At 47.1% G+C, this 27989-nt stretch overlaps 2 protein-coding genes across 5 annotated transcripts in view; one reads left to right on the top strand and one right to left on the bottom strand.

The window, feature by feature from the left end:
* Positions 1-5214, top strand: part of WDR26 (WD repeat domain 26) — a 39719-nt gene extending 34505 nt beyond the window's left edge. For both annotated transcript variants that reach the window (XM_041753038.1, XM_041753029.1), the window contains exon 14: positions 672-5214. In XM_041753038.1, coding sequence (XP_041608972.1) covers positions 672-697 — 26 coding nt within the window. In that variant the 3' untranslated portion in view covers positions 698-5214. The remainder of the gene's footprint in view (positions 1-671) is intronic.
* A 5179-nt stretch (positions 5215-10393) lies between these two features.
* On the bottom strand, positions 10394-26940 carry CNIH4 (cornichon family AMPA receptor auxiliary protein 4). 3 transcript variants are annotated; one of them, XM_041725678.1, is made up of 5 exons: positions 26780-26937; positions 22944-23012; positions 17187-17299; positions 11855-11995; positions 10394-10591 (listed from the first exon to the last, which is right to left on the bottom strand). In XM_041725678.1, the coding sequence occupies exons 1-5, from the start codon at positions 26846-26848 to the stop codon at positions 10564-10566; spliced, it is 420 nt and encodes a 139-aa protein (XP_041581612.1). In that variant the 5' UTR covers positions 26849-26937; the 3' UTR covers positions 10394-10563. The 3 variants fall into 3 exon arrangements, with proteins under 3 accessions (XP_041581612.1, XP_041581620.1, XP_041581630.1); XM_041725696.1 differs by lacking the exon at positions 10394-10591 and adding an exon at positions 17016-17017 and having other exon boundaries at positions 11855-11946; positions 26780-26940; XM_041725686.1 differs by lacking the exon at positions 22944-23012 and having other exon boundaries at positions 26705-26831.
* Positions 26941-27989: the final 1049 nt, after the last annotated feature.

The raw sequence follows: 27989 nt of genomic DNA, 5'->3' as shown, positions 1-27989 counted from the left end.
GACAAAGTAGACCAGTGGGTGACTGAGGGCTGGGCACTGCTGCGTGTGTATGACTGCTGACTTCTGATGAAAATGTGTGAAAATTGATTGTGGTGATGGTTGTACAGCCCTGAGAATATCCTGATAATAGCCATGGAACTCTGCGCTTTAAAGGCATGCTTGTATAGTATGTGAGTTATGTCCAGGAGGCTTGTTGCCTGTTCCCAAAAACAGACAGTTGGGAAGATAGCACAGAATCTCAGGCTGAGCACACAGTCCCAGGCACCCCCCTACCTTGGCCTACCAGATCGTTTGCTCTTCCTTCCTTTTGTAATCTATTCATAAGCATAAAGATTTCTGTTCCACATAACTATTTCAAGGTTCATTTTTAAAGTATGAGATTCTAATTTGATTATTCACTTGGGTTCTCCAATATTCAGAATAATGAATTTAGACTGTAACATAGGCTAAGACTTGATACGGACATGTTGTAAAGATTATGATGGAAATGCTAAGAACTTGCCATGGTGTGATTGCTTTTCAGTGGTAGTATGGTTTGTAATGTCATGATCCTGATAATTAAAACTTTCTAACTGGTGACTTTTTTCTTCCCTTTCCCTCTTCCCTCCCCCCCTCCCCCTCCCCCCCCTCCCCCCCTCCCCCCCAACACATTTCATCCTGTCTTCATTCAGAGGAATGCAGTAGCATGGATAGTTGATGGCGAATGTGGAGCAGACGACTTCTGTTTAACTTAAAATTAGTCGTATTTTAATGGCTTGGGATTTGGTGCAAACAAACATGATTGATAGCTGGACAGACATGCTCGTCATGAAAAAAGAACCATTTCTGAAGCCCGATTGGGGCCAAACATTTACACCTTGCTTCATAGTAACCAGTTGAGATGAAGCACGTCGTTAGAACGTTGTTGGACACCATGTTGAATTATCCCCCCATCGGTTGTGAAGAACTGTGCTACATTCAGGCTTACCCATTGAACTCAGTATATATATTTTTTTCCCTCCTGCCTTTTGCCTGGTGGGATACCATTCTTGTTGCTCTTCTGTGTAATGAAGTTTAAATGCTTGTTTGGAAAACTTTATTTAACAGTTTAGAAGGCTTGATAGAAGGAGTGCATTAGTCTGAAGAGTATACATTGGATAGGAAAGAATTTCCTTCTTTTGTTTCTCCAAATCTTTCCGCCTTATTTAGCTTGAGATCTTTGCAGCTTGGTTCATGGATTCTAGCCTTGCCCGTTGCGCAGTATATACTGATCCAGATGATAAACCAGTGAACTATGTCAAAAGCACTCTCAATATTACATTTGACAAAAAGTTTTGTACTTTTCACATAGCTTGTTGCCCCGTAAAAGGGTTAACAGCACAATTTTTTAAAAATAAATTAAGAAGTATTTATAGGATTAAAGTGACTTCATTTGTATACATTTGGAATCTAAACCAGCTTCAAAAAGTTTCCTCTCTGACTTAGATATTACGCAGTATAACTGATGCTCTTCTGGAACCCCACGTGAGACTTGCCCAGAAACAGTGCTTGGAAGGACGTGGCACAGGAGACCCAGAGTCCCACCGGGAAGGTTTCCCCCCTTTTGTTTTATTCCTGAAGGAACATCAGTACCTGATGTTGAAGAAATTCAAGATTCAAAAAGAGAATTGTAAATCTCTACTGACAGGAGAGATGAATAGTCAGTTTAAGTTTCCAGCCTGGGAAGGTGTTCTGGTGCAAAATCAGCAGGCGAGTGGAGCCGAGGCATAACCACTGGGGGAGTCCAAGGATGTTTGAGCTTGTCCGGAGTATCAGCAGGTTACAGACAGGCCAAACTGGGTTTAACACCTCATAGTCATTGGTCTTAGTGGCCCTCACTATTTTGTCCCATAGAGAGACCTAAGTCCAGACTGCTCCTCCTCAGTTTTCCAGGTATTGCCATACTGAACCTCATTCTACACTGGTGCTCTGGGTAGTCCTTGCCTTCCCCTCCCCTTAGTTGAAGGAAAGGTCTCCTTCGTGGGAAAGCACTTTTAATCTTGAGAATTTCACATTTAATTAAAGTAAGCCAGAAGCCTGATGTTCACATTGTGCTTTTAAACCCTATAACAGCTGAATGCAGCCGACTTCATCTCCTTTGAGACTCCTTTCCCTTGTCAGCAGAGGCTCCCAGGGGCCCAGCTGTTAGGCTGGGAGGAGGAGTGGGAGCACCCCTGAGATTCTGGCCAAGGAAAGGGCCTGTCTGTGCTAAGTCCCTTTGGGGCCCAGCTAAGCCTGCAGTCTGTCACCGCCCCAAGTGGGCACTATCAGGACCCAGAGCGGCAAGGGGAAAGGCTTCAGTGTCAGGAATCCTCCCAGGGTGCAGGCTGGGCTACAGGGAGGGGAGAGGACAGACAAATGCAATTGGCCTTAACATAGCATGGGTCCTCCCAGAAGCTCACAGAGTAAGCAAAGTGGCAGACCGTGGGCAGCAGATTATTTTATCAAATTGGTATGTAAAAGATTTCTTTAAGCTCCATTTTGCAGAGACCACCACTTAGAGAATCAAGAATTCCTGTTTTGATACTTCTGAGTTACAAATAAGTATGTTACAGTTTATCTGGTACTTCATTTTTCTTAACTCCAATTACTTTTTACTTTGAGCTTGAATAAAAGTCTTCATTGGTATCTGTAAGTAACTAAGTGGCAACTTCTCTTTACATCAGTGCAGTTCAACCCGTTCCTGGTGTTAGTGATTTGGTAAACCTCAAAACCGTTAATGCAACCCAGTCTCCAGAAACCTCTGAACGTTTCTGTAGGCCGCTGCGGCTTACAGATCGAGTCGCCATGTGCCCTGGTAGGTTCCGGGGTGGCTTGGCCGTAAGTCTGTCCCTGCTTTGCCCAGCCAGCCCCAGATCTGAGTTTTTCCCTTAGAAACACTGTTAAAAAAAAAAAAAAATGGCATAGAGGTGAGGCACATTTTACGAAGAACCTAACTATTTAAGTTAACCTAACTTAACGCGGAGTAGCAACTATGCAAAGGTCCGCATAGCAGCTAGGGGAGCGCCTGCACCCACCTACTTGCTGCAGCAGCAGCCCAAGCACACCAGCAGCGTTTGGGCCGGCGTGCCGCACAGGGACTGCTAGGCGAGGTGACCAGCGAAGAGGCCTAGGACTGGCCAACCCATAGCTATAACCTGACAGCCTCCAACAGCGCTATAGTCTATAGGCTCCAGAGTGAGGATCCTGGCAAGCCGGCACGAGATACTGACAGATGTATAAATGAAAAGTACCAATACTTTTTGGACATAGATAAACTAGAGTGGGGAATTTTGGCTCCAAAAATCAGGTTAGTAGGCTCACTTCCACGTGCTTAAAAATGTTTTTGTTGTTACTCATTGATTAAGGGCTAGAGCAAGTATGAAATTAAATGTCTTTTTCCTCCAAACACTTGGTTATGGGTAGTAGAGCGTTGGATGTGAGAATCAGGTGGACTGGGGGGGTGATGAAGAGCTGGGGGGTGGGGGCTAGGTGTGGGCATGGCACAGCTTTCCTTCAGGGCTGTGTATCCTTAGTGGTTGCACCAGCTGCATTTCTACTCCTCTAGGCCAGGTAAATGTGTTGCATTAAACCAGGTAAGTAGTCTAAACAGGAGGTTTGCAAGCATCCCCAAAGACCAGCCCATTTTAGTGGGTGGGAGGACAGGCAGGGCTTACCTAGCTTTAAATATGAATGAGGTGATGGAAGGAACCTGCTAGTTGAAAGGGAAAAAAAATCCCAATTTCTGTCTGTATTTTCATCTGAGCTCACACTCGTAGAAATAGGGCGCTTTCTGTTCTCCCTCCAGAACGGCGTTCTGTGACATTAATAGCAAACCTTCTTCCCCACCCCACCCCACCCCACCCCCGTCTTGAAATTTTCTTTTTTAGGCTGTTGTTTCCTGCACACGAGAACTGACCCTACCACCTCTGCTCAGCGGTCAATACCGCACACCTCTTGAAAGGGAGATCTCTGTGTCAGTTTCTCTGACAGCAGAAGAATGACTACTCTTGAGTGGGGAGGACAGAAGACAGTTTCCTTAATATCCTTTGTGTCCCATCTCTAAAATGTGCAGATATCTAGATTTCATTTAGACTTTAGCAGCTCTCTTTTGGCCTTACACTCCAAAACATGCATTTTCAAAACCGTATCTGATTTAGCATAAACAGCTAACTTTAAAAGAAGAGGTGAATTTGCATTTATTTACACTTAGACACTTTCTAAAAACAGGGTGAACTTAATTGAAAGTTTCAGTGTTAAGCTATTGTTACAGTAGCTGCCCTATAGTTGCAGAAACAAAAACTGTAAAACCCGTCCCCTGTCCACTTAATCCAGATAGGCTGGATTTAATGAAACTAATAGTATAAAAATTTTGTGTGTGTGTGTGTGTTGTGTGTCTGTGTGGGAGAGAGAGAGAACTTAATTCATAAAGAGTCCTAGAAACTGCTTTCTGGGTTCTTGTCATTTTACTAAGTCTCGTGCATGTGTGATGTGCCCTTTCTGAGTTTAGGGTCTGGTTAATACTGGTATATTTTTATAAGATTGAGATGTGTCCCCATCTTTAACTCAAGCATTTTCATTATCAGGGTCAATGTGCTAAAACCGAGTCGTAACATTTTTAGGCACAGTTGAGAAAAGATGTCATTGGCTCCTTGAATGTATGTGTGTGGCGAGGGGAAAAGATCCGCAGAAGCATGTTTGTACTTACAAACCAAGCTGTAGAGATCAAGGAAAGAACTTGAGTGCTGATCTCAAGATACCTAACTTGTCGAGATTTCCATGGCATTGTGGTGGAGCTAGATAACACTTAGAGCTTTTGGTCTGTAATAACTATTTGCTATGGACTGATTCAGTGTTTCAAAGGATTGTGTTCTTAAATTTGGGGGGGTTCTGTTTTTTTTTTTTTAACTGCCTCAGATTCTATTTAGTAGTTTAAATTTCTTTGCTTTATTATTTCATTAAAGCATAAAAAATTTCAGGTCTCATATTTATTTTCACTTGTTCTAATAATTATTTACAAAACACCCTTTGTTAACTTTTATTTTATAAATGTGTAGTATATTAAACGTCTTAAAATTTTGTTCAATTGAAACTACATTAACTTTGATTTGCTTTAATGGGATTTTTTTTTTAAATACACCTTTTCCATGTCAGTGCGTAGCACCTAACCAATCGTTTGTATTCCCTTTCAATCCAATAAACAGAATGAATAAGACATCATGGCTGTGTCAGCTCTCCTCATGTCCATTAACGTGAGTGCTTAGATGGCACTGCTTCTAACAGTTGATTTGCTGAGTTTGACCCCCATATATTTACTGGGTGTCTCTAAGTTGCTGTCAAAGGAAGCACCTCAAGTGTTCGGCTCCCTTTTTTTAAAAGAGGCAGTTGTGCAAGAAGCGGTGCTCAACTGACTCAGTAGGTGGAATGTTTGACTTGATCTCAGGGTCATAGGTTCGAGCCTCACATTCGGTATAGAGATTACTGAAAATTTTCAAAAAATAAAGGACAGTCATGGATTAGAGAAATTTAGGGAACACTTGAATTTTATTTATATTTTAAAGATTAATTCAGAGAGAGAGCACAGGGGTCTGGGCAGAGGGAGAGGGGGAGAGACAATCTCAAGCAGACTCCATGCTGAGCACAGGGCTCAATCCCACAACCAAAGATCACAACCTGAGCCAAAAATGAAGAGTTGGACACTCAACCAACGGAGCCACCCAGGTCCCCCAGGAGCATATTCTTGCATCTCAAAGGAATCTCAAACTCCTGCCCCATTTTGTTCAAAGATATTACTGCATCTGAAACTATGCATTAGGAATTGCATATGTTGGGTAGCCCTGGTGGTGCAGCGGTTTAGCGCCGCCTGCAGCCTGGGGTGTGATCCTGGAGACCTGAGATCGAGTCCCACATCGGGCTTCCTGCATGGAGCCTGCTTCTCCCTCTGCCTGTGTCTCTGCCTCTCTCACTCTCTCTGAATGAATAAATAAATAAATCTTTTAAAAAAGGAATTGCATATGTTAGAGAAAATATACTTTCAGTTTGAAATTAAAATTTATTTCCTAATGAATAATTACAATTTTTTTTTTAAGATTTACTTGAGAAAGAGCAGGAGCAGGGGAGGGAGAGGCAGAGGAAAAGGGAGAAGCAGAGTCCCTGCTGAGCAGGGAGCCCCATGCAGAGCTCGACCCCATGTCCTGAGCCAGAAGGCAGGATGCTTAACCGACTGAGCCACCAGGTGCCCCATCTATAGTTATTTAAAGATCTCCTTGGAGAGGGCCACCTGGGTGGCTCAACCAGTTAAGCGTCAGACTCTGGATCTCAGCTCAGGCCTTGATCTCAGGGTGGTGAGTTCAAGCTCTGCGTTAGACTCTGTGCTCAGCACAAAAAAAGCTCTTGGGGGAAAGCATTGAGTGTGTACCAACTCACAGCACTTCAGTGCTTTTGAGAAAAGGGAAAGAAAATCAGTTCCTTGTGGGGGAGAGTGATTACACAAGTGAGCTTTAGGAAGCTTCCTGTAAGGAGCAGAGTCGTGCACGGAAGGACGCTCCCCTGTGAAGCATCAGTGCTAGGCGGGCAGGTGGTGGGGTCTGCGGTGTCCTGAGGAACAGGTGGGAGAAGCCTTTCCATTTGTTTTCTGTAAATACAGCTCAACTCTGTAGACTTGGAAACGCAAGCCTATTCATCTGTGTTTTAGCTCTCTGGCCAGCCCCCAGGACCTGGGATAATTTCCCAACCAAATCGCAGAGTAGGGAGCTGTATTGTTGGGGCCAGGGGGAGCAGGGGCACAGGGAGAGAATCCCAGGCAGACTCCCCGCTGACCATGGAGCCCAGTGCGGGGCTCGATCCTACGACCCTGAGATCACAGCCTGCGTGGAAGGCTGTGATCACAGCAAGAGTAGGACGCTCCACCGACTATGCCAACCAGGCACCCCTGGCGCCCTAGGAGCTGTCTTTTAAAACAGAACTCAATTCCTTCCACTTAAAAGTGAATGATTTGGGATCCCTGGGTGGCGCAGCGGTTTGGCGCCTGCCTTTGGCCCAGGGCGCGATCCTGGAGACCCGGGATCGAATCCCACATCAGGCTCCCGGTGCATGGAGCCTGCTTCTCCCTCCGCCTGTGTCTCTGCCTCTCTCTCTCTCTCTCTCTCTCTCTCTCTCTCTCTCTCTCTCTCTCTCTCTGTGACTATCATAAATAAATTTAAAAAAAATTTTAAAAAAAAGTGAATGATTTTTGGTTACATCCTTTGATGATGTATTGAAATTTTTTCCAGAAAAACAAAACTCTTGTTGAGTCTTATGTTGGGCAGCCCAGGTGGCTCAGTGGTTTAGTGCCACCTTTGGCCCAGGTCGTGATCCTGGAGACCCAGATCGAGTCCCACGTCGGGCTCCCTGCATGGAGCCTGCTTCTCCCCCTGCCTGTGTCTCTGCCTCTGTCTGTCTCTCTTTCTCTGTCTCTCGTGAATAGGTGAATAAAATCTTTAAAAAAAAATTTTTTTTTTCAACAAACGTTGACTTTGTGGCTGTGGCTCCCCCTCTGGCTTCATCAGTGCACTTCACCCAGGAGCTTGCTGTGTAGGAGGTGGTGGGCTAATGGCCCCTCGCGGAATCCTAAACCCGCGTTTAGGGAAGGCAGATTTCCTTCACGCCTTTGTCTTCCAGCTGGGAGGACCCAGGGCTGCCGTGTTACGTCAGGGCTGCCCAGGCCTGCCATCCTGCAGGAGCTCAGGATCAACATCTAAGAATTCAGGTTGGTTTCAGGAACCCTTATCTCACGGAGATGCCGCGTACAAAAATACTACAATATTAGAGACATGATGATGTCGATGTCGGGCTGGATTAGGGATGAAGCGAGCATGCCCATGACTTCAGTGCTGTAGCGGCTAAGATACAAAATTACTAAGCAACATCAATTAGTCCTGCTACTGCCTTCCAGAAAGTTAGAATGTCTCCTGGAACCACAGGAGGCCCGGCCGTGTCCCAGGGGCCACCCGGGGCAACTGCACAGATCGTGCCTCTGTCTGGGACACAGGCCACAGGTTCAGATAAGCAGTAAGAGGAGTCCTCAAAGCAGGTTCCTTCTCCATCAGACTTGATGACGATGTCACATCATCATTGAGAAAAGATCGATGTCCATGAATTGAGCTGAGAAGACCAAGCAAGGACTCAAGCTCCCTCCTGCTCAAGTGCTGGCCTCTTGCCCCAGACGCATGTGGTCAGAGCAGCAGACAGGACGAGGTCGGGTCCCCTGGGCAACCAGAGGGAGGTGTGAGGCACGGGGTCGTCATGGGTCAGGGGGTGCCCTCTCAAGGTTGCACACACACGGGCCCCTTCAGGACCAGGCCTGATCTGTGAAGCAGACATTCTGACAAGGTGAGAGCTGGCTACGTACAGTCTGGGAGGACAGGCTCCTGATCTGGCAGGCAAGGTGCAGAAGGTGCCAGAGCAAGTCAAGTTCCCAGGGAAGCATCCTAACTGGAGAGGAAGCAGGTACTGAATCCCACCGCCTTGTCCACGACGCAGGAGAGCTGCCCACCCAGGGGCTCAGAGGAGGGGTGGAGGCGCGCCCCCACCTGGCTTCCTCGGTGCCAGCAGGGGCTGAAGCGTACAAAGACGGGATGGGGTACAGGATGCGACCAGACTCAGCTCACTCGCAGAGCACCCCACGCAGCCGGACGGGGGTTCCGAGGCCACCTCCAGCCTCACTTCCCTCTTAGGGGCAGAAATGGGAGGATCTGGAAGGTCTGTGCAGTGCTCCTCTCAGGGGAGAGCACAGCACCTTAGTCCTAGCACCTTAACCACAGCTCATCAATCCAGGCTTCTCCCCTCTTTTCACCATGTGTGGACACTAGTCACCCCCTCCTGTGGCTCTGATGCAGATGAGCGGTTCAAGAGCATGGGCTCTGTTCCTTTCCAACCAGTAGTGTTTCAGAAGCGCCCCCACAACCCAGGCTCACCACCCACCCACTTTCCACTCACCCCCCGGGGCAGAGTCCCCAGGGAAGAGCACACCCTCTACCACCTCGGAGCTGCTTGAGGGGACCTGGCGCTCAGCTCCAAGGACTGAAGTCCTTTAAAGCCTGGAGCTTTAAAAGCTTGAGCAGGACATGGCGAAAACCGTAGATGAGAACAAAGCCAGGCAATAGATCGGTTTGGTTTGGGGCTTTTCTCTTACAGGCAGAAAGCTGTCCCCTGGTCATCCTACGTTACAGTTTCTCAGCCCCGAGACATCAGCGATACAAGTAACCACGAGGGGCTCAGGAGCCCGGGGGTCCGACGGCAGCAGTCCCTGTCCCTGACCGTCCTGTCCTGCCGTATGCAGGCACCACGCTCCAAGCGGGGCCCGTCTGTCTAGGGAGTCAGGCTTAGCAGCCTCCAGGCTTCTGCCCAGGCTGGACCAGGTCCCCGACCAAAAGGGCACGCGGCGTCTGGTCTCTTGGTGACCACACATTGTTCAGCTGCCCAATTCTGCCCCGACGTCACACAGCCATATCCTGCCTAGACGCCAAGGCTTCATCAGCACAAGCACGGCCCCAAGTAGGAGTGAAAAGGATCGGCCATTCAGCCCACAAACACAGACCAAGAGGCTGATGCTCCCGCCAACCGCCCGAGCAGACCCAGCCCCAGGGAACGGAGTTGGCTGCGGAGCACCACGGCCTGGACAGCCTGGCCCGCGTCTCCCCAGAGTGGACATCAGATGGCGGGACAGAAGCAGGGCAGTGGCAGGCTCCATGGTCACTCGATGACTGGCTATTCCTGCTCTAATCTCATGAGCATCTTCTATCAAATCACCTCTCCAAACCCATTGAAAAATGTAACTAAGAGACCGAGTGCAACGGGTTGCACAGAACATGGGATCAAGACCCAGCAAGAGCCAGCGGGTTGTATGGGTTTGAGGGTGATTTTGGAGGCAGTGGCTTTAAATGAAAATTCTTGATAAAATTGTGCTTTTTTTATTTATTTTCCTTTCTAGAAGCAGGAATTACATTGTACCTGGGAAAATGGCTTATAGGATTTCACAGAATCTGCAAAGAAATATATACTTTTTGAAATGTCATTTTCTATTAACATTCTTATGAAAAGACTTTTAGCTGACAGTCCCATAAATCTTTACACTGAATTAAATACACGAAGCTGCCACAAGGGGTAATCTGTCTCTTCCTCTGCCCAGATTAACAGCGCGGCCCTACGCTCTGCCTTCTCAGTACACTCGCAGCACGTTCCTGCATCTAGTGGGCTTTCCCTTTGATGTGTGTCCTTTATTTCTCTGGCACGCGAGGCCAGTGCGACAGTCCTGTTGCTACGTATGGATAACAATCTTCAACACACAGATGATTAGAAACACGTGTCAGGGTTCGGGCTGAAGTTGAGAACCAGAAATCTACAAAAACTCAATTTGTGTTTTTTAAATACTTTATATGGTAAAAATACAGCAAAAATATTTTTCTTTTTGTTCAAAGAGGAAAAAATATACTGCTATGGTCACGGTTCTAAGGATGATCTCCGGCGCCTCTGGCTCCTGGGCTGCGCTTCGTGATGCTGGCAGACTCGGACCACGGCTCCTCAGCTTCAGTCGTTTATCAAGGCTAAAATCATGCTGGGAGGGAAGAAACAAGCGTTAGCAGCATCTCCTTAGCAATGTTCCTAAAAAGTCTGCACTATCCGGGTTTGTGCCTCTGAGGCTCAGCAAGGAACACTCATGTCAATAAAAGACAATCACTGACATGTTTTTTTAAAAAGGGCCTCTCCACGTCCTACTTTTCTTCACAAGACAAAACAAATAACTAGGGTGGGGGTAGGAGGGTGACCTAAAACCAACGCTGGGCTACAGTTCTGAACAAAGAAGCCGTGTCCAGAAAACAAAACATTAGTTCTCTAGCCAGACCTTGCATGTGCTGTCCCAAGACCTGGACCCTTGCTCCCCGTTTCCCAGGGTCACACCCCTGCACAGACCGCACAATAGCTAGGAGGGCAGCTCAGGCCTCAGGACGTCTCCAATGTAGGCCCCAACTTTCCTGCCAGGACTCTGTGCTGCCCCAGACGCCACCTATGCAGCCCGACAGTGTGTGATGTATTGCAGTCACTCTACGAAAACCACCATGGCCAATAACAGCAAATTGATTATTTCCTTTTCCTGAAGTCAGCCTTGCTATGCTAAGATTAGAGGACCAGAAACCCCCTTACAACCACTAACGGCATCACTGGTTGTCCAAATTTAACCACACTAAGTGTCCTCCCTGCACAGCACAGATTAACCAGAGTAGCTAACACCTCTGGAACATGTTTACGGGTTAACTACAGCTCACCGCAAACCCAGGTGCTTTAGGTGCATCATCTCACTGAGCCTGGATCACAACAAATGAGGTAGGCACTACTATTCCATTTTCAGATGAGGAAACTGAGGCATAGAGTGCTTAAGAAACTAGCCCTGGGTCACACAGTAAAGGGCAGGGTGTAGACTGCACTAGGCTGGCACCCAGCCCAACACCCAATGCCACGGACTCCAACATTCTCTCAAGAAGATGGGCGTCTCCCCTCTGTAACTCCTCTCTCTGGGAGCACAGCCAGCCACCACTCATGACCGGCAGAGAGGCCTGGACACTGGGGAAGGAAGACAAAGCAACCGGTGTGGAGCACACGGATGGCCTGAGCCAGGGAGTAAGGACGCCACAGAGCAGCTCCTGGAGGTCATGCGGCACACAGATGCGGTGACACGTACAAAATGCACACAGCCACAAGAACTCCGCAGGATCCCCCGAAGCTCTGCATCACCAATGCAAAGTCTTACCAGCCGGGAGCATGTCACCCATCCAGAGTGGTCCTCGCATATAGGGCAATACCATTAGAGCCACAAACTCACCTATAAAGATACATGAAGAAACACAGCAGGTGGAAGCCGAGCTTGATCATGGCTTCCTTCATGTGTGACTTCAGCTGCCCCCGGTTGTGGATCTCCGTGGGATCAAACACTCCCATGTTCCCACTCGGCACCATAATGAACCTGGTATGCACACGTTAAAAGGAGAATATAATCAGTATAAATATTCAAACGTACCCAATAACAGCCAACCTTTAAAAGTGAACCAATCAGCAGTCTTCAAGTCAGACCAGATATGGACAGCATAGCACAACAATGTCACAGGCCACCACGTGGTTTTCTTTGAAAGACACAACACTTGTTAATTTGTGCTGTAATTCTCCACCCCCTGAAACAAAGACAGAGATACTCTAGAGAAGGGTATTCTGTGCATCAAGACCCTTTTACCCATCTGTACAAAACTAAACTGGTCATACCTGCAGCCATCTTCCACCTGACACAAGGGACTCCAAACCAAACCAATTTGTTTTTAAAGATTTTATTTATTTATTCATGAGAGACACATATAGAGGCAGAGACACAGGCTCCCCTGTAGGGAGCCCAATGTGGGATTCGATCCCAGGACCCCAAGATCACACACACTCTGAGCCGAAGGTAGATGACCAACCACTGAGCCACCCAGGTGTCCCCAAACCAAACCAATTTTATCAAGTTCTTAGAAACTTCTTTATCTAGAAACTTCTAAAATAATTAATGTAACATATTTTTTTAAAGATTTATTCATTCATTTATTTGAGAGAGAGAGAACATAAGCAAGCAGGGGGAGAGGGAGAAGCAGACTCCCCATTAAGCACGGAGCCTGACACAGCGCTCGATCCCAGGACCCTGAGGTCATGAGATAAAAACCAAGAGTCAGACACTCAATCTACTGAGCTCCACAGGAACTCCTTAATGCAACATATTTATAAGGAGTAGCATCAAACATAGTTATCCCCATTTCACAGAAGACAGTGAAAGACATTCTATGTCCGATTGGAACACTCATTGGTGGTGTTCCTGTTGATCCAAAGAGAACACACCTTGTCTACAGGTGCGTCAATGGATCCCGGCTCATAGGCACAATTATAGACAAGAGAATGGGAACGATTTAGCCTAAGTGCCACCACAGTAAAAGCAAAATTCAGTTAGGAGACTGTTAAGACTCAAAGTGCAACATCTAGCTTTATGTGACTCTTACAAAAACAGGCCAAGTGCCAGAGGTTAAGTAATAATATTCCAACAACCCAGAAATGTTCTTTTTATAGTGGTGGAGGCCCAACCACCGTGGGACATGAGGAACAGGGCCCACAGATCAGAGCCAAAGAGAAAGGGCACAGCAAGCCGGCAGCTAGCTCTAACTCTGCACCAGTCCAACCCAGCGTTCCCACACACTCAGAAGACAGTCCCATTTTTTAAAAAGCATCTTGACACTACGTTCAACATGCTGAGGAGTCTTTTAGACTTTCATATTTATTTCATGTCACTCTGCATGTAATAGTGACACAAAACAGTCTCCTTTCCAAATTGATGCCCTTTAACAAGCGAGGAGATCGGATCACTTGGGAGGGTACTCCACTGCAAAGTACCTGCACTGCAACCTCCAGACAGTGCCACTCCCACTAGTCCAACGACGTGTCCAACCTCATGCCACCCTCGACCCCTTCCTGCCACATACACACTCTCTCAACAATGACTTCAGCGAGACATAAGTGCCCCCAGAGTTCCACAAATCTCAAACTCTCCCCCCAGCCCTGCAGCCCATCCAGAGCTGACTGGAGGGTCTAGACAACATCTCAGCCCCATCTCTGCTAAGAGGTTTATCCTCCAATGACTCCCAGGAAACCCAACAGCACTGTCACCATTTGCCTGGGGCTCCTTCCAGACGTCTATCTCTTCTGTATCCTTCACAGGCCACCTCCCCACTTAGTGCCACTTCCACGGAGGTCTCTGCATTCCTGCATCCCAAATCCAGTGCAGCGCCCCCGGCTCACCCCCGTCTCTGAACAGGCCTCCCTACCTCCTGGCTCTTCTCCACAATCCAATCCGTACTACACAACGCTTTCAGAAAAATCTTTCCAAAGATACTTGACTTTATCAACTTAGCTACTCAAAAATATACAGACCAGTGATGATACATTAAAAGGTCCTCGATTTCCTTAGCCTTTAGGGAAATGTAAATCAAAACCACAGTAAAACATGTCACCCAGCAGGATGGCTAAAATAAAAAGACACAGGAGCACCTGGCTGGCTCAACTGGAAGGGCATGCGACTTTTGATCTCAGCGTCCTGAGTTGAAGGCCCATGCTGGGCACAGAGATGACTTAAACAAAAATAAATCTAAAAAAGAAAGACACACAACAACAGGTGTTGGGGAGGATATGGAGAAACTGGAACCCTGGCACATACCTGGCAGGAATGGGAAATGGTACTTTCAAACACCTAAGTGGTTCTTTCAAAGGTTAACATAAAGGTAACATATGACCCAGCAATTCCACCCCCAGGAAAAATGGAAACGTAACGTCCACGCAAAAAAAATGCACACGAGTGTTCACAGGAGAACTATTCCCAATAGCCAAAAAGTAGACAATTCCAATGTCCATCAACTGCAAACGGACAAGATGTGTTCTGTCCGTACAGTGGACAGGGTGAAAAACCACCACCTGCCACCCATGGAAGAACCTTGAAAACATAATGCTGAGTAAAAAAAGCCAGTCACAACAGAGCCCATACTGAGCGCTCCATAGGACGCATCTGTACAGAACAGGTCATCATATGAGACACAAAGTAGACTGCTGGGTGCCTGAGGCCAGAGGAGGGGAGGGCAGGACAAGGAGGCTGCCAGCCGGTGTAGGGCTTTCTTCTGGGGTGAAGACCCTGTGCTAAATTAAATACACTGTGACAATGGTTGCTCAAGCCTATAAATATACTAAAAACATTGAAGAGAATACTTTCAACAGGTGAACTTTGTGCTCTGGGTACTCACATTTATACATAAACTCCTTGGACGAATGTTCCAGACTCTCTGACGACTCCCTCATCTATGTAGCTGCCACCTGTCCAGTCCTTACACATGCCTGTGCATCTCAGCCTGCTCTCCCGCCTGTCATGCCTCACCCATCCTGCCGGCTCTGCTCCCACACCCACTTCTGGAGAGGGTCCCGGGGCACACCCACACGGCTCTCCTCCCAAACAGGGTCTCATCACTCATCAGGCACCTCTGCCTGCCTCTTCGGGAAGCAACTTGTCTTGTGATTGCCTCTGTCCTGAGGAAGAGTCCACTTCAGATGTCTGCATCCCCAAGAGCATAAGGTACAGACGTCTGAAGAGAAGAAAGGATCCATCTGTTGATTTAACCTTTTTGAAGAAAAGGTAAATTTGTGAACAGCAGTCACTGCCATCATCAGGGTAATAAACCCACATGATCTCTGTGGTTACAGGAAACGATCTGTGGACTTTGTCGTCCCTCCGGTAAAATCAGAGCCTCCCACTACAGTCTGTACTATGTACACGGGAGACGTGGTCAAGCCCACTCTTCCTCTGGCACACGCTCGGATCCTGTGGAAGGATGATGGTGCGCTCTCGGGTATCGCTAAGATCCAGCCTCAGATGTTCCCATGCTCACTCCCACACTCATGTTCTGCTCACTAGGACCACAGGGATACCGAGCAGGGCTCAAGGTCTATGTGAGATGGCACCACAGATAGGTCAGGGCCCCGTGCTGCTAGCTGAGCTCAGGTCAGGGTGTTGGTCTAGGGATGACCATGGGAGAGCAACAAGAAAAGGAAAACAAAAAGTGATTCTTTCCCTCTGGGAAAAAGGTATAGAGATTTCAAATCTCTTCCCTAGCTCAGGTTCTCATCTCACAATCTTTATATATAAATTCATTCCCCCAAACCCACTCACACTTCCTCATCCTCATGGCATTCCATCACACGTGCTCCAAGCCTCTCCCCACCCTTCCTTTATTCTTTAGTCTTAGCCTTTTTTTTTTTTTTTTTTTTTAAGATTTATTTATTCATGAGAAAGAGTGAGGCAGAGACAGAGACACAGGCAGAGGGAGAAGCAGGCTCCCTGCAGGGAGCCTAATGCAAGATTTGATTCTAGGACCCCAGGATCACAACCTGAGCCCAAGGCAGATGCTCAACCGCTGAGCCAGCCACGTGCCCCTGTCCTCCTTATCCTAACTGCACTTTTAAAAAATTACATGTATGGGGTGCCAGGCTGGCTCAGAAGGAAAAGCATGTGACTCCTGATCTTGGGTGGTGAGTTTGAGCCCTACATTAGATACAGAAATTACTAAAAATAAAATTAATAAATAAACCTTAAAAAAATTAAAAATCAGGGATCCCTGGGTGGTGCAGCGGTTTAGCGCCTGCCTTTGGCCCAGGGCACAATCCTGGAGACCCGGGATCAAATCCCACATCGGGCTCCCGGTGCATGAAGCCTGCTTCTCCCTCTGCCTCTATGTCTCTGCCTCTCTCTCTCTCTCTCTCTGTGACTATCATAAATAAATAAAAATGTTTTAAAAAAATTAAAAATCAGGGCACATAGGTGGCTCAGTGGTTGAGCATCTACCTTTGGCTCGGGTCGTGATCCCGGAGTCCTGGGATTGAGTTGCACGTCGGGGTCCCTATGGGGAGCCTGCTTCTCCCTCTGCCTATGTCTCTGCCTCTCTTTGTGTTTCTCGCATGAATAAATAAAATATTTTTTAAAAATTAAAAATCACATATAAAGATCAGCTGATGAATGATTTTACCCCTCCCCCCCAAAAAAACCTAGATAAAAGTAAAATTTTAAAAAACCGAAAACTTAGCAGAAGAGTAGCACACTGAAAATCATCCCAGGTTTGTCAAGATGATCCCAAAGCTCTTCAAAAGAAAATGTATATTGTGCAAGTGCCCTACTTCAGTTAAGTTCGGCACTACATCAGTTAATTCTGATGTTATCCAGTCTACAGACTTTAAAATGAAATTCTCTCTGGAGCATTCCAAGTATACTCTAATTAAAATCTGCAGATATAAACAAGAATTATATATTCTTGGACTTTTGATCATTCTTACAGGAAAACACACAAGTTCTTAGATATCACAACTAAACATTCCATATTTCTTAATTTTACATATGAAACTTTGTGTTTCTGCCACAAGAGTGGGGCCAAGCACACTGCTGCTTGCCTGGTACACCAAAGTAAACAAAAATGTATATTGATTTAGTGTAGCACTCTGTGGTCATTTATTCCATGACTGGCACATATTTTATTGCAGAAGAAAAAGCTATTAAATTTTTTAAAATTTTTCTTTAAACTGCTGTGATGCAGTGAACAGACTACACTCACCGATATATATTCCAGGTGGCAGCAGGCAAGTTGAGGAGGAAGATGAACCAGTGCAGTGAGACGAGCATGAGTACGGTGATGACGGTGTGGCCGATCAATTCTGGGATCACCCACTATAAGGGAGGAACACAATATTACATCTCCCTATTGTGTTCTTCCAGGATTTGTGGGTTATCTGAAGCTAAATCAATGAATACACCGAGAATTTACAAGCTCATGTTTCAAGATTATTTTTAGACTCGGATGACCCAGATCTATATACTGCTGTAACTGCTTACCCCACACAAGTACTGCAGGGCACAGCTTAAAAATAATGCCCTTAAATTGCAATGATGTTTTATCCTAAGCAAAGGTGCAGATTCATCCACGAAGAAGGTTATGAATGACACTGGGCGGGGGGGGAGGTATCATTTACTTTCTAGTCCAGTGTCTGTACTAAAGCCTCTTACTCTAATTTTTTTTTTTTTTTTTTAGATTTCATTTATTTATTCACGAAACAGAGCAGAAACACAGACAGAGGGAGAAGCAGGCTTCCTGCAGGGAGCCCAATGTGGGACTCGATCTCAGGACCCCGGGATCACAACCCGAGCCAAAGGCAAAAGCTCCACCACTGAACCACCCAGGTGCCCCTAATTTGGTGTAGTTTATATTCAAATATACACTGCCTTGCATGCAAGTCAGAATATCAATCTTAAACATTTTCCAATCTCCAGAATCCTGAGAGAAATCATTTCACATTCGCATTTACACACTCATACACACACACACACACACACACACACACACACACACAGACACAAATACTTTAGCAGCTTACATTAACAACTCAAAGTTGAACAAATACGGTAATGAACCAGGGTACCAGAACACCAGCCTACTGGCTCTACAGCACGTACTGCCCTCTGTGTTCTCTCTCTGTTAACTGGCCAATATTCTAGTTCTCATGACCAAGAACTATTACAGCAGGTCCTCCCTTTACCAATAACCTTCCTCTGAGTAGAGACTTTTTTTTAAAGATTTTATTTATTTATTCATGAGAGATACAGAGAGAGGCAGAGAGACAGGCAGAGGGAGAAGCAGGCTTCATGCAGGGAGCCCGACGTGGGACTTGATCCCAGGTCCCCAGGATCACACCCTGGGCTGAAGGCAGTGCTAAAGCTGAGCCACCCGGGCTGCCCTAGATTTTTCTTTTAAAGGAAGTTAATAGTAATACTTATGCAGATACAAATTGGCAATCCCCACTTGCAGAAACTAGAAACACTCAGAGAGGTTAAGTAATTTGCCCAAGGTCACAAAGCTACTTCCTGGTGGGAAAATATGGTATAAACCCAAACACAGGGATCCCTGGGTGGCGCAGCGGTTTGGCGCCTGCCTTTGGCCCAGGGCGCGATCCTGGAGACCCAGGATCGAATCCCACATCAGGCTCCCGGTGCATGGAGCCTGCTTCTCCCTCTGCCTATGTCTCTGCCTCTCTTTCTCTCTGTAACTATCATAAATAAATAAAAATTTAAAAAAAAAAAAAAAAAAACACACTGGCCCCAGGGCTCTCACATTTAGATTTTAGAGACATTTTTAGAACAAAGAAGGGATTTGCTAAACCTAACTTGGAATCAACTGGAACTTTTCAGTATGTAATACGGATTTTTAAAAGTCTAACCAAGAGAGTATAATGCTGATATGTGTGAGTTGCAGAGTCAAACCTGGACTGGAATTCCTGCTCTATCCAACAGATCAGTTTAGCAATCTTAGGAAAGGTCACCTACCCTGAGCCGTGATTCTCTCATCTGTAAAATGGAGATGATGATCCCTGTTGTACAGAGTTAGAGGAACAGCATGGGTGAGCCACAGGCAGAGCAAGCACTCTGGAAGCGGCAGGGAGGTCACTGCCACCAGGGTCTGTGCCCTCCACCCACAGAGCAGTAGCTTTAGAACTTTCTTACCTTGTTTTACACTGACACAGACTGGAAGCAAAAGTTTTAGGAAGGGATACTTAACATTATTAGGCTTGCCTTACTGATGTTCAACCAAACCCTATGTTTCCATTTTCTTCCCTCTTTAGTTATATGTTCTTTTCCTAACTCGCTCTCGGAATACCAGCACTAGGCTTGTAGCCGCCAGCTGGAGCCTGCAACATTCTGGAGTAACCTGATGGCACAAGAGAGAATGCCTACAGAACAACTGGCTTCCAGGCACCCCAGCAGCCCTATAGTGAAGTCTATCTACCAATCAGTCGGTCAACAGCCTGGACCATGCATGAAGACTCCAGCAAGTATTTCAGTGATTTACCCTTAAGGATGGCCAGATGAGGGGGGATCCCTGGGTGGCTCAGCGGTTTGGCGCCTGCCTTTGGCCCAAGGCGTGATCCTGGAGTCCCAGGATCAATTCCCACATCGGCTCCCTGCATGGAGCCTGCTTCTCCCTCTGCCTGTGTCTCTGCCTCTCTCTCCCTCTCTCTCTGTCTCTCATGAATGAATAAAATCTTTAAAAAAAAAAAAAAAAAAAAAGACGGCCAGATGGACAGACAGCCATGTACCAGAAATTGAGGAAAGCCTCCAATATGAAAGGGAAAAACACAAAGGGAAAGAAGCTTGGAGGGAACAGATATAACGTAGGGAGTAAACGGAAATTTCAAAACTACTGTAATCAAGATTCTCAGCTAAAAAACTCAAACTTGAGCCAAGAAAACAAGCTCTTAGAAACTAAAACTTGATGTAAATGGTATGCACACTAGGGAATCAGAAGAGGGTGTGGAGGAGGGACGCCTGGGTGGCTCAGCAGTTAAGCGCCTGCCTTCAGCCCAGGGGTGATCCTAGAGACCCGGGATGGAGTCCCACGTTGGGCTCCCTGCACGGAGCCTGCTTCTCCCTCTGCCTGTCTCTCTGCCTCTCTCAGTGTCTCTCATGAATAAATAAATAAAATCTTAAAAAAAAAAAAAAAAAGTATGGAGGAAATTTTGAAACAAAAAGGAAAAAATTGAAAGCATAAAAATTTTTTTAAAAGAACAGGCAGATAATCCAGCAGATGAATTATCCAGAGTGTGAAAGTTGTTGAAAGAGAAAGGGGGGTTGATTTTATCAAAGAAAGAATGGAACTCACAGGCCAAAAGAGCCAGCAGATGGCTGAAACAGTGCATGAAACGGGCCTCCACAAAGGTACACAAAGGTTTACCACTGCAAAATTCCCAAACACCAAGGATAAAAGATTCTAAAACTTCTGGAGAGGATTAGGGGAAAAAAGATGGGGGCGGGGGGAATGATGCACATGAAAGGATAAGAAATCAAAACAGCATCATCCTGCCTGATGCGAACACTGGATGTCAGAAGACCACTGACCAATATCTTTCAAACTCTGAAAGAGAATCTTTGCTACCCAGAACCGCTACACTCAGAGAAACTCTCTCTCTAGAGTAAGGACAAGACATTCCCAGACACGGTTAAGGCCTTCAAATTTGCTCCCCATGTAATGTATCTCAAGAATCTACTCCAGCAAGACGGAGCAGGAGGCCAGAAGAAAGGACAACATGACTTCCAAGGGTCCCAGGATGTGGGCTGTGGGATCGGCCTGGAAGCGGAGAGTCCAGAGCACAGCAAGATGACAGTGATCTCAAGGAGAAAGGGAACCTGGAAAAGAGCTCACCTGATAGGTTATTTTAATGTTTCCCATGGAGAAAATAGCATACTGAAAAGCTTTAAAGATGTATCTGAAAAGATTTCATAACAGGTAAGTGAAAACTAAGGAAATTTTTTATTTTTATATTATTTTTTTTAAGATTTTATTTATTTATTCATAGAGATACACACTGAGAGAGAGAGAGCAAGAGAGAGGCAGACACACAGGCAGAGGGAGAAGCAGGCACCATGCAGAGAGCCCGACATGGGACTTGATCCAGGGTCTCCAGGATCACGCCCTGGGCTGCAGGCGGCGCCACCGGGGCTGCCCAAGGAAATTTTTTAAATGTAGCAATTATTAACACTGGGAAAGAGAAAGCTATCCAGAAAAACAGGAAAGAAAGAAAAATATGATCACTGTCTACTATGAGACTCAGTAATAAAAAAATATTTAGTATATTATCATAACAGTGTATTGTAACAATATAAACACTGAATATGAATTTAACTCAAAAAAGAAAATGTTTAGGGAAGGGGTATCTAAGAACAAAATCTTGTCATAGTGACTCATAAATCAATAGATGACATTTAAAACTGATAAAACAAGAGACAGCAGTATGGGCATATAAAAGAATATATGGATATATACATCAGAAAAAAAAATTAACGGCTCAAGTGTGGAAGTCAGCTGACCCCAAAAAGTATGACAGGTCGGAATCAGAGAGATCAGGAAGGGATCTGGTTTTCAGTGTAAGCTTTGTAGAATCTTTGACTGTAGTTGTGTGCAAGTATTACCTTCACAAAAGTAAAAATTAACATTAAAAAAAGATTTAAGTTCAAACTGAAGGAGTAACTTTCTCAAAAGAAGAATATAGGTAATCTTCTATTTCAATTTCTATTTTTTATAAAAGAAAAGCCACTTAAATGCCCCCTAAAATATTAAGTAAGCAAGAAATATAAACACAAATACAACCCAGCTGGTAAATATATATAACCATTCTTTGGAAGATGAGGAGGCCTGAAACCAATACAATATAGATTACATCTCAGTGTCTTAAAAAGTCTTAAAATATGGCAGATAACTATAAAATCTTTTATTTAGAGCTATCATTGTATTAAACCACATTCTAGAAAATTCAAAATAAAGAAAACAAGAGGAAGAGGAGTATTGTTTACTAGAAATTTTAATTTTGCATGTGTGGCTTTTTCACTCTTGGGCCAGAGAGACCTACGTAGATGAAGAGGTGAAAAGACACATGGGAATAATTTTTAGGTCAAGCCCAAAGCACTTCTCAGTATTTACTAAATTGTTATATGAACTTTTTTTTTTTTTTTTTTTTTTTTTTTTTGTTATATGAACTTTTATCCAGAAAGCTCTTCTGTCTACGCAGCCCATAAAGTGAATCAGGACTGTGTTCCTTTGTTCCCTATTTCTAGACAAACCCTGCAACTCAGAATATTCTTGCCAACATAAATATCTGACTATATACCAAAGGTAAAATGACCTTGAAACAGATCAACTCATTAATTCCACTTCTCAGCAACCCACGAAAAAAAAAATCATCTTTTATGCAACAAAAACCAGACTAAGCTTTTTGGTCATGGGCAGGAGGATGGTAAATACAATTACCCTCATAATGATAACGAGCCTTTTCCTCATAAAGTTCTGATGGGCACAGGTTCAAGAAAGAAATACAGTAAAGAAACATATTTCCAGCAAGTTCTTCTACAGGATCTAAAGTACTGCAAAAACACAGTAGCTCTACAGACATTCCAAAAAATGAGAAGCAATATGTACTTTAAAATCAAATATACGGGATCCCTGGGTGGTGCAGCAGTTTAGCGCCTGCCTTTGGCCCAGGGCGTGATCCTGGAGACCCGGGATGGAATCCCACGTCGGGCTCCCGGTGCATGGAGCCTGCTTCTCCCTCTGCCTATGTCTCTGCCTCTCTCTCTCTCTCTGTGTGTGACTATCATAAAAAAAAATAATATAAAATAAATAAAATAAAATAAAATAAAATAAAATAAATAAAATAAAATAAAATAAAATAAAATAAAATATACATGTGCTGGTTTATCTAGAATAATCTGTAAGCAGAAAATGGAGAACCACCTTTAGTGCCAGAAAATAAGTAAAGAAATGTCTTACCTTGTTTAATTTTGAGCAACATGATCTAGCATTAATGTAATCACATTCTAAATCAGACAATGTAATTATCTGAGGATCAAGATAAGGAATTATAAGATTTCTTTTAAAACAACCGTTTTTAAGTTTAGAAAGAAACCCAATTGCAACGCAGAATTAGATTTGACTTGAAAAAATCTGTTATTTCCGTAAAGTTCACTCATTAGACAACTAAATATTCTCATTATATTCCTTCACCAAATTATTTTCCCAAAATAATCTTATTATGCTCAATTCTAAAGTGACCCATATGAGAACATTCAACTGGAGTTCCTTAAAAGTCAAGCAGTGTGGAAAATGAGACCTCTGAAGACAATTTAAATACGAAAACCTGAATTACCAAAGTAGGAAGATAGTGTTAATTTATGATAGATCCATAAAATGTCTTTGAAGATTCCAGGTGTGAAAAAAGAAAAGATACAAAATTGTCAATACAGTATGGTACTATGTTAGCAGTGGTTATGTCTCCTGACAAATGATCTGTCTTCCTAATGTTTTTCTCTATTTCTGAAACCTTCCACATTAAACATACTTTATATTAGAATTAAGCAAAAAACGGTATTCAGTATCAAATGTAAACTCATAAAAACATGAGAGCAGACAGAAACAGAAGGAAAAGTCCTCAACCGAATGATAACTATGATACAACGCCCGAGATTTGCGTAAAATGCTCCACCATCACCCTCCCCCACCCTTCTGCCCCAGGAAAGGACAAAGCAAAATACTGGTATAGTGCATTCGTGAACAAAAGAAACACAGGGTTTTTTACATTATACTCTCTGATTTTATACTTGAAAATGTCCACTGAAACAAGTAAAAATAAATGTTCTCAGCTAAATTCTAAACATTTCCATATGGACATTACCCCTAAAACCTCAACAAAATTAAGTCAAACTCATCACTTTCTTCACAAATTGTTTCACTGCCAAATGTGTTTTCTCTCTTGTCGATGACACAACCACCATTTGCCCAGGCTCAAAACATGGCTCAAATTATTTGTCTTCTGTTTCATAGCCCACAACCAGTCATCTGCAGGTTGGGGCAATCCCTTCCTCCTCATTCTCCAGTTAGTCCCTCCTTTCACTTGCTCACAGTCAGCAGTGTTGCAAACCCACATGGGCCCATTCCCCAGTGGTCTGCCTTCCAGTCTTCACATTTCCAACCTACTCTGCAGTTTCAGCTCCCTAAAACACCATCTGTGTCAAAAATGTTCCAACAGTTCCCTATAGCCTAGAGGATAAAAGTGAAAGCCCTCCCTGCCTTAGAACTCAGAAGCCCTTCAAAACTGGCTGATCCAGCCTTTCCCACCAGACCTTCTACCACCAAAATCAAGCATGTCTTCCAGATAGTCCAGAAATGCCATAAACTCTTCACCTTTGCTCCTGCCTGATTTTGAATATCCACCCTTTCCTTCTGTGCATATTCTTCGTGGTACAAAGTCCACGAAAACCTCTAACCCTACAGAACCTCTACCCTTACCACTTTCTACCTCTTCCCTCTAATACTAAGCTAGTACAACTATCCAAAAATACTGTAATACAACATGCTGAATTTCATCAAAACACACCCTAAACATACCTGAATGTTTAAGTCAAATATTCCACCTAATGTTTTCCTATGTACATAATAAACTGTTAAAGTCCATGGCTATTTCAAATGATCAAGCCTAGTTTTCCAAAGTGCAAATACAGAAATCTTTCATTTCTCTGTAAATCCCAGTTCCTTACAGTGCCAGTCATGGGAAGGACACACGTCGTCAAAACTTAGGCCCATGATTCTGCTAGTTCAGTCAGTTCCAAACCTAATAAAACCCAAAGTCCTCCCTGGACTGACTGGCTCTGCAGGCACAGCACATGAGTCTTCATCTGGCCGTTGTGAATTCCAGCCCCAGCCTGGAGTATATAATAAAATCTTAAAACACAAAACATAATCAACTCAAGGTTCTCCCCACTATAACTCATGAGTGCAGGGGGCAAGTGCAGTTGAACTAGGGCAGGAGAGGCAGGCAGGGTGCTGGGTGCTGAACCCACGCTCTGGCTGTGCACACCCAGAGCTGAGAAGGAAACATGTCCTATTATAAAGACAAGAACTGGGAAGAGCTGGGAAGGAAACATGTCCCATTATAAAGACAAGAACTGAGGCTGAGATCCGTGCACAGTACTGTGGACAGTAAACGTGAAAAAGTAACGCGTCCTGACTGCAAACTCCACACTACAAGGTCATGCTGGCTGCACAGGCTACAACTACCCTATGCCGGGGCACGCTGGCCAACAAAACGTTGACTTCGATCACAAAGGACATGTTGCACATGAATTCCAAAGAAAAAACGATACAGCTCGCAGGTGTTCTAACATTTTAATGACTTCAACTGGATGGTGCATGGCGACTAAGACTGGATGAGAGCAGAGTGCGGGTCCAACCATCACGCACCGTCCTGGACACCCGTCTGGGGACCAGCACCGGAACAAGTTATCCACGTGGGCGCTGCTTTGGAATGGACACACGCGAAAACGACCCTGCCGGCCCTTCTGCACAGCCTCCCAGCACGGGGTTGCTCCCCACCCCCCGCGCAGCCTCCCACCCCCCACAGGGTTGCTTGGCCCTGACCCACCCCCGCGTGGACCCCTGCACAGCTCCCCTAGAACAGGGCTGCTCCGTCCCCAGAGGACGCCCCCCCTTGCACGGACCCTCTCAGGCGCCCCCCCAGCACAGACCCCCAGCACAGGGCTGCTCCCCCGCAGGCCCCCCTGCACGCCCCACCTCCCCAGCACAGGGCTGCTCCCCACGCAGGCCCCCCTGCACGCCCCGCCCCCCCAGCACAGGGCTGCTCCCCACGCAGGCCCCCCTGCACGCCCCACCTCCCAGCACAGGGCTGCTCCCCCCCCCCCCCCCCCGCAGGCCCCCCTGCACGCCCCGCCCCCCCCAGCACAGGGCTGCTCCCCACGCAGGCCCCCCTGCATGCCCCACCTCCCAGCACAGGGCTGCTCCCCCCCCCCCCCGCAGGCCCCCCTGCACGCCCCGCCCCCCCAGCACAGGACTGCTCCCCACGCAGGCCCCCCTGCACGCCCCACCTCCCAGCACAGGGCCGCTCCACCCCCCCCCCCACGCAGGCTCCCCTGCACGCCCCGCCCCCCCAGCACAGGGCGACTCCCCACGCAGACCCCCCTGCACGCCCCGCCCCCCCAGCACAGGGCTCCTCCCCCCACAGGCTCCCCTGCACGCCCCGCCCCCCCAGCACAGGGCTCCTCCCCCCGCAGGCTCCCCTGCACGCCCCACCCCCCCAGCACAGGGCTGCTCCCCCCCCCCCCCGCAGGCCCCCCTGCACGCCCCACCCCCCAGCACAGGGCTGCTCCTCCCTTAGGCCCCCCTGCACGCCCCGCCCCCAGCACAAGGCTGCTCCGCCCGCCCCGCACTACGCCCGCGTCCCAGGCTGGGCCCGGCCGCCAAGGCCTCCCGAGGTCCCCGCGGCGCTCCGACAAGGGCGGCGGCGACCGTCGCCCCCAGCGACCACAGGCAGCCCGTGGCGGCCGCTCACCGGGCGCCCAGACGCAGAGGTCCCCGCGGCCCGCCAGGCAGGCCCGCCGCTCTGCCGCTCAGGGCCGGGCCGGTGCGCGGCGGCGGCGGCGGCGGCGGCGGCCTCCCGGGCCCGGCCCTCCCCTGCGAGGCCGTCCTCCCGCCCGGCTCGCCGCCCCGCTCCCGGCCGGGCCGCCCGTGCCCCCGCGCACCTGCCCGGCCCCGCCTCAGCCCCATTCCCCGGGCGCCGGGCCCGGCCGGCCTCCGCCCGCCTCAGGCAAGGATACGAAGTACACCGAGAGGAAGATGAGCGCGCAACAGTCGAGGAGAGAGAAGACGAACACCACCGCCTCCATCCTCTGCCGCCGCTCCTTCCGTCAAACCAGCCCCGGCGCCCGCCGCGCCCGCCGCGCCCGCCGCGCCGCCCGGCCCTGATAGGCCCTCGCCCGGCCGCTGGAGCGCGTCGCACGGGCGCCGACACACGGCATGCCGGGAAATGTAGTCGGCCCCCGAACCGCCCGGCCGCCGTCGTTCCGACGCATGCTGGGAAGTGTAGTTCGTGAGCACGACCCCCGGCGCTGAGGAAGGACGGGAGCCTACGCGCACTCTGATGCGTCCCGGAAATTGTGACGAGAATCAGCGAGCACTGGCTGGACGCTGGTAATCTGCTGGGTACCCAGTACAACTTGTTGTCATGGGCAGTTTCTCTTTTAGATTCCGCGTGAGGTCCACTAGATCCCCCCCCGCCCGGGCCACGCCAAGAGGCTGTCCTGCCAAAGCCCGGGTCTTGCCGGCGGAGACCTGCCCTTTCCTGATCTCGGTTTCTCCGGGGCTTTCACGGTCCCTTGCTTGTTGTGTTACGGCAACGATTCTCTCCACTCTGGGTCTTAGGATTCTCACTCGGCAAGTACGTATTGACTCCACCCCCAGTACCTGCCGGGACCTGCCCTACGCCCGCCCGCGATGCGCGATGCAGGAAGGTGCGAGGCAGGCTGGCTCAGGGCGTGACCCCGCGGTCCCAGGATCGAGTCCCGCATCGGGCTCCCTGCATGGAGCCTGCTTCTGTCTCTGCCTCTCTCTCTCTCTGTCTCATGAATAAGTAAATAAAAATCGTAAAGAAATGTGCCACGCAAACTAAGCAGTAAGTGGAGACCAGATACAGGGGAAAGGTTTCTTTAAAGGCAAATTATACCAAAAGTATACATACATTCATTCAACCAGTATTTCCTAAGCAGCTAGTGTATGCAGTTACTGGGCCGTAGGGATCCCTGATGAACAAGAGGGGGAAAGTCCTCGCCTTCCTGTAGCTCCTGCTACAGTAGGGGAGACAGAGGAAGGAAAACAGTTTTTTTTTTTTTTAATTTTTTTTATTTATTTAGGATAGTCACACAGAGAGAGAGAGAGACAGAGACATAGGCAGAGGGAGAAGCAGGCTCCATGCACCGGGAGCCCGACGTGGGATTCGATCCTGGGTCTCCAGGATCGCGCCCTGGGCCA

This window comes from Vulpes lagopus, chromosome 1 (genome assembly GCF_018345385.1).
Source record: "Vulpes lagopus strain Blue_001 chromosome 1, ASM1834538v1, whole genome shotgun sequence".
In the NCBI taxonomy this organism is placed as follows: domain Eukaryota; kingdom Metazoa; phylum Chordata; class Mammalia; order Carnivora; family Canidae; genus Vulpes; species Vulpes lagopus.
Note: the sequence above shows the minus strand (reverse complement) of the source record. Positions and strands in the feature narration are given on the sequence as shown.

Bases quoted from the DNA above. Each gene is read 5' to 3' on its own strand.
- CNIH4 (XM_041725678.1), bottom strand. From the start codon at position 26,848: ATGGAGGCGGTGGTGTTCGTCTTCTCTCTCCTCGACTGTTGCGCGCTC. The intron at 23,013-26,779 runs GTATCCTTGCCT...CTTGATCCTCAG, and splicing joins TCTTCCTCTCGGTGTACTTC to ATAATTACATTGTCTGATTT. The intron at 17,300-22,943 runs GTAAGACATTTC...CCTCCCTTATAG, and splicing joins GTTGCTCAAAATTAAACAAG to TGGGTGATCCCAGAATTGAT.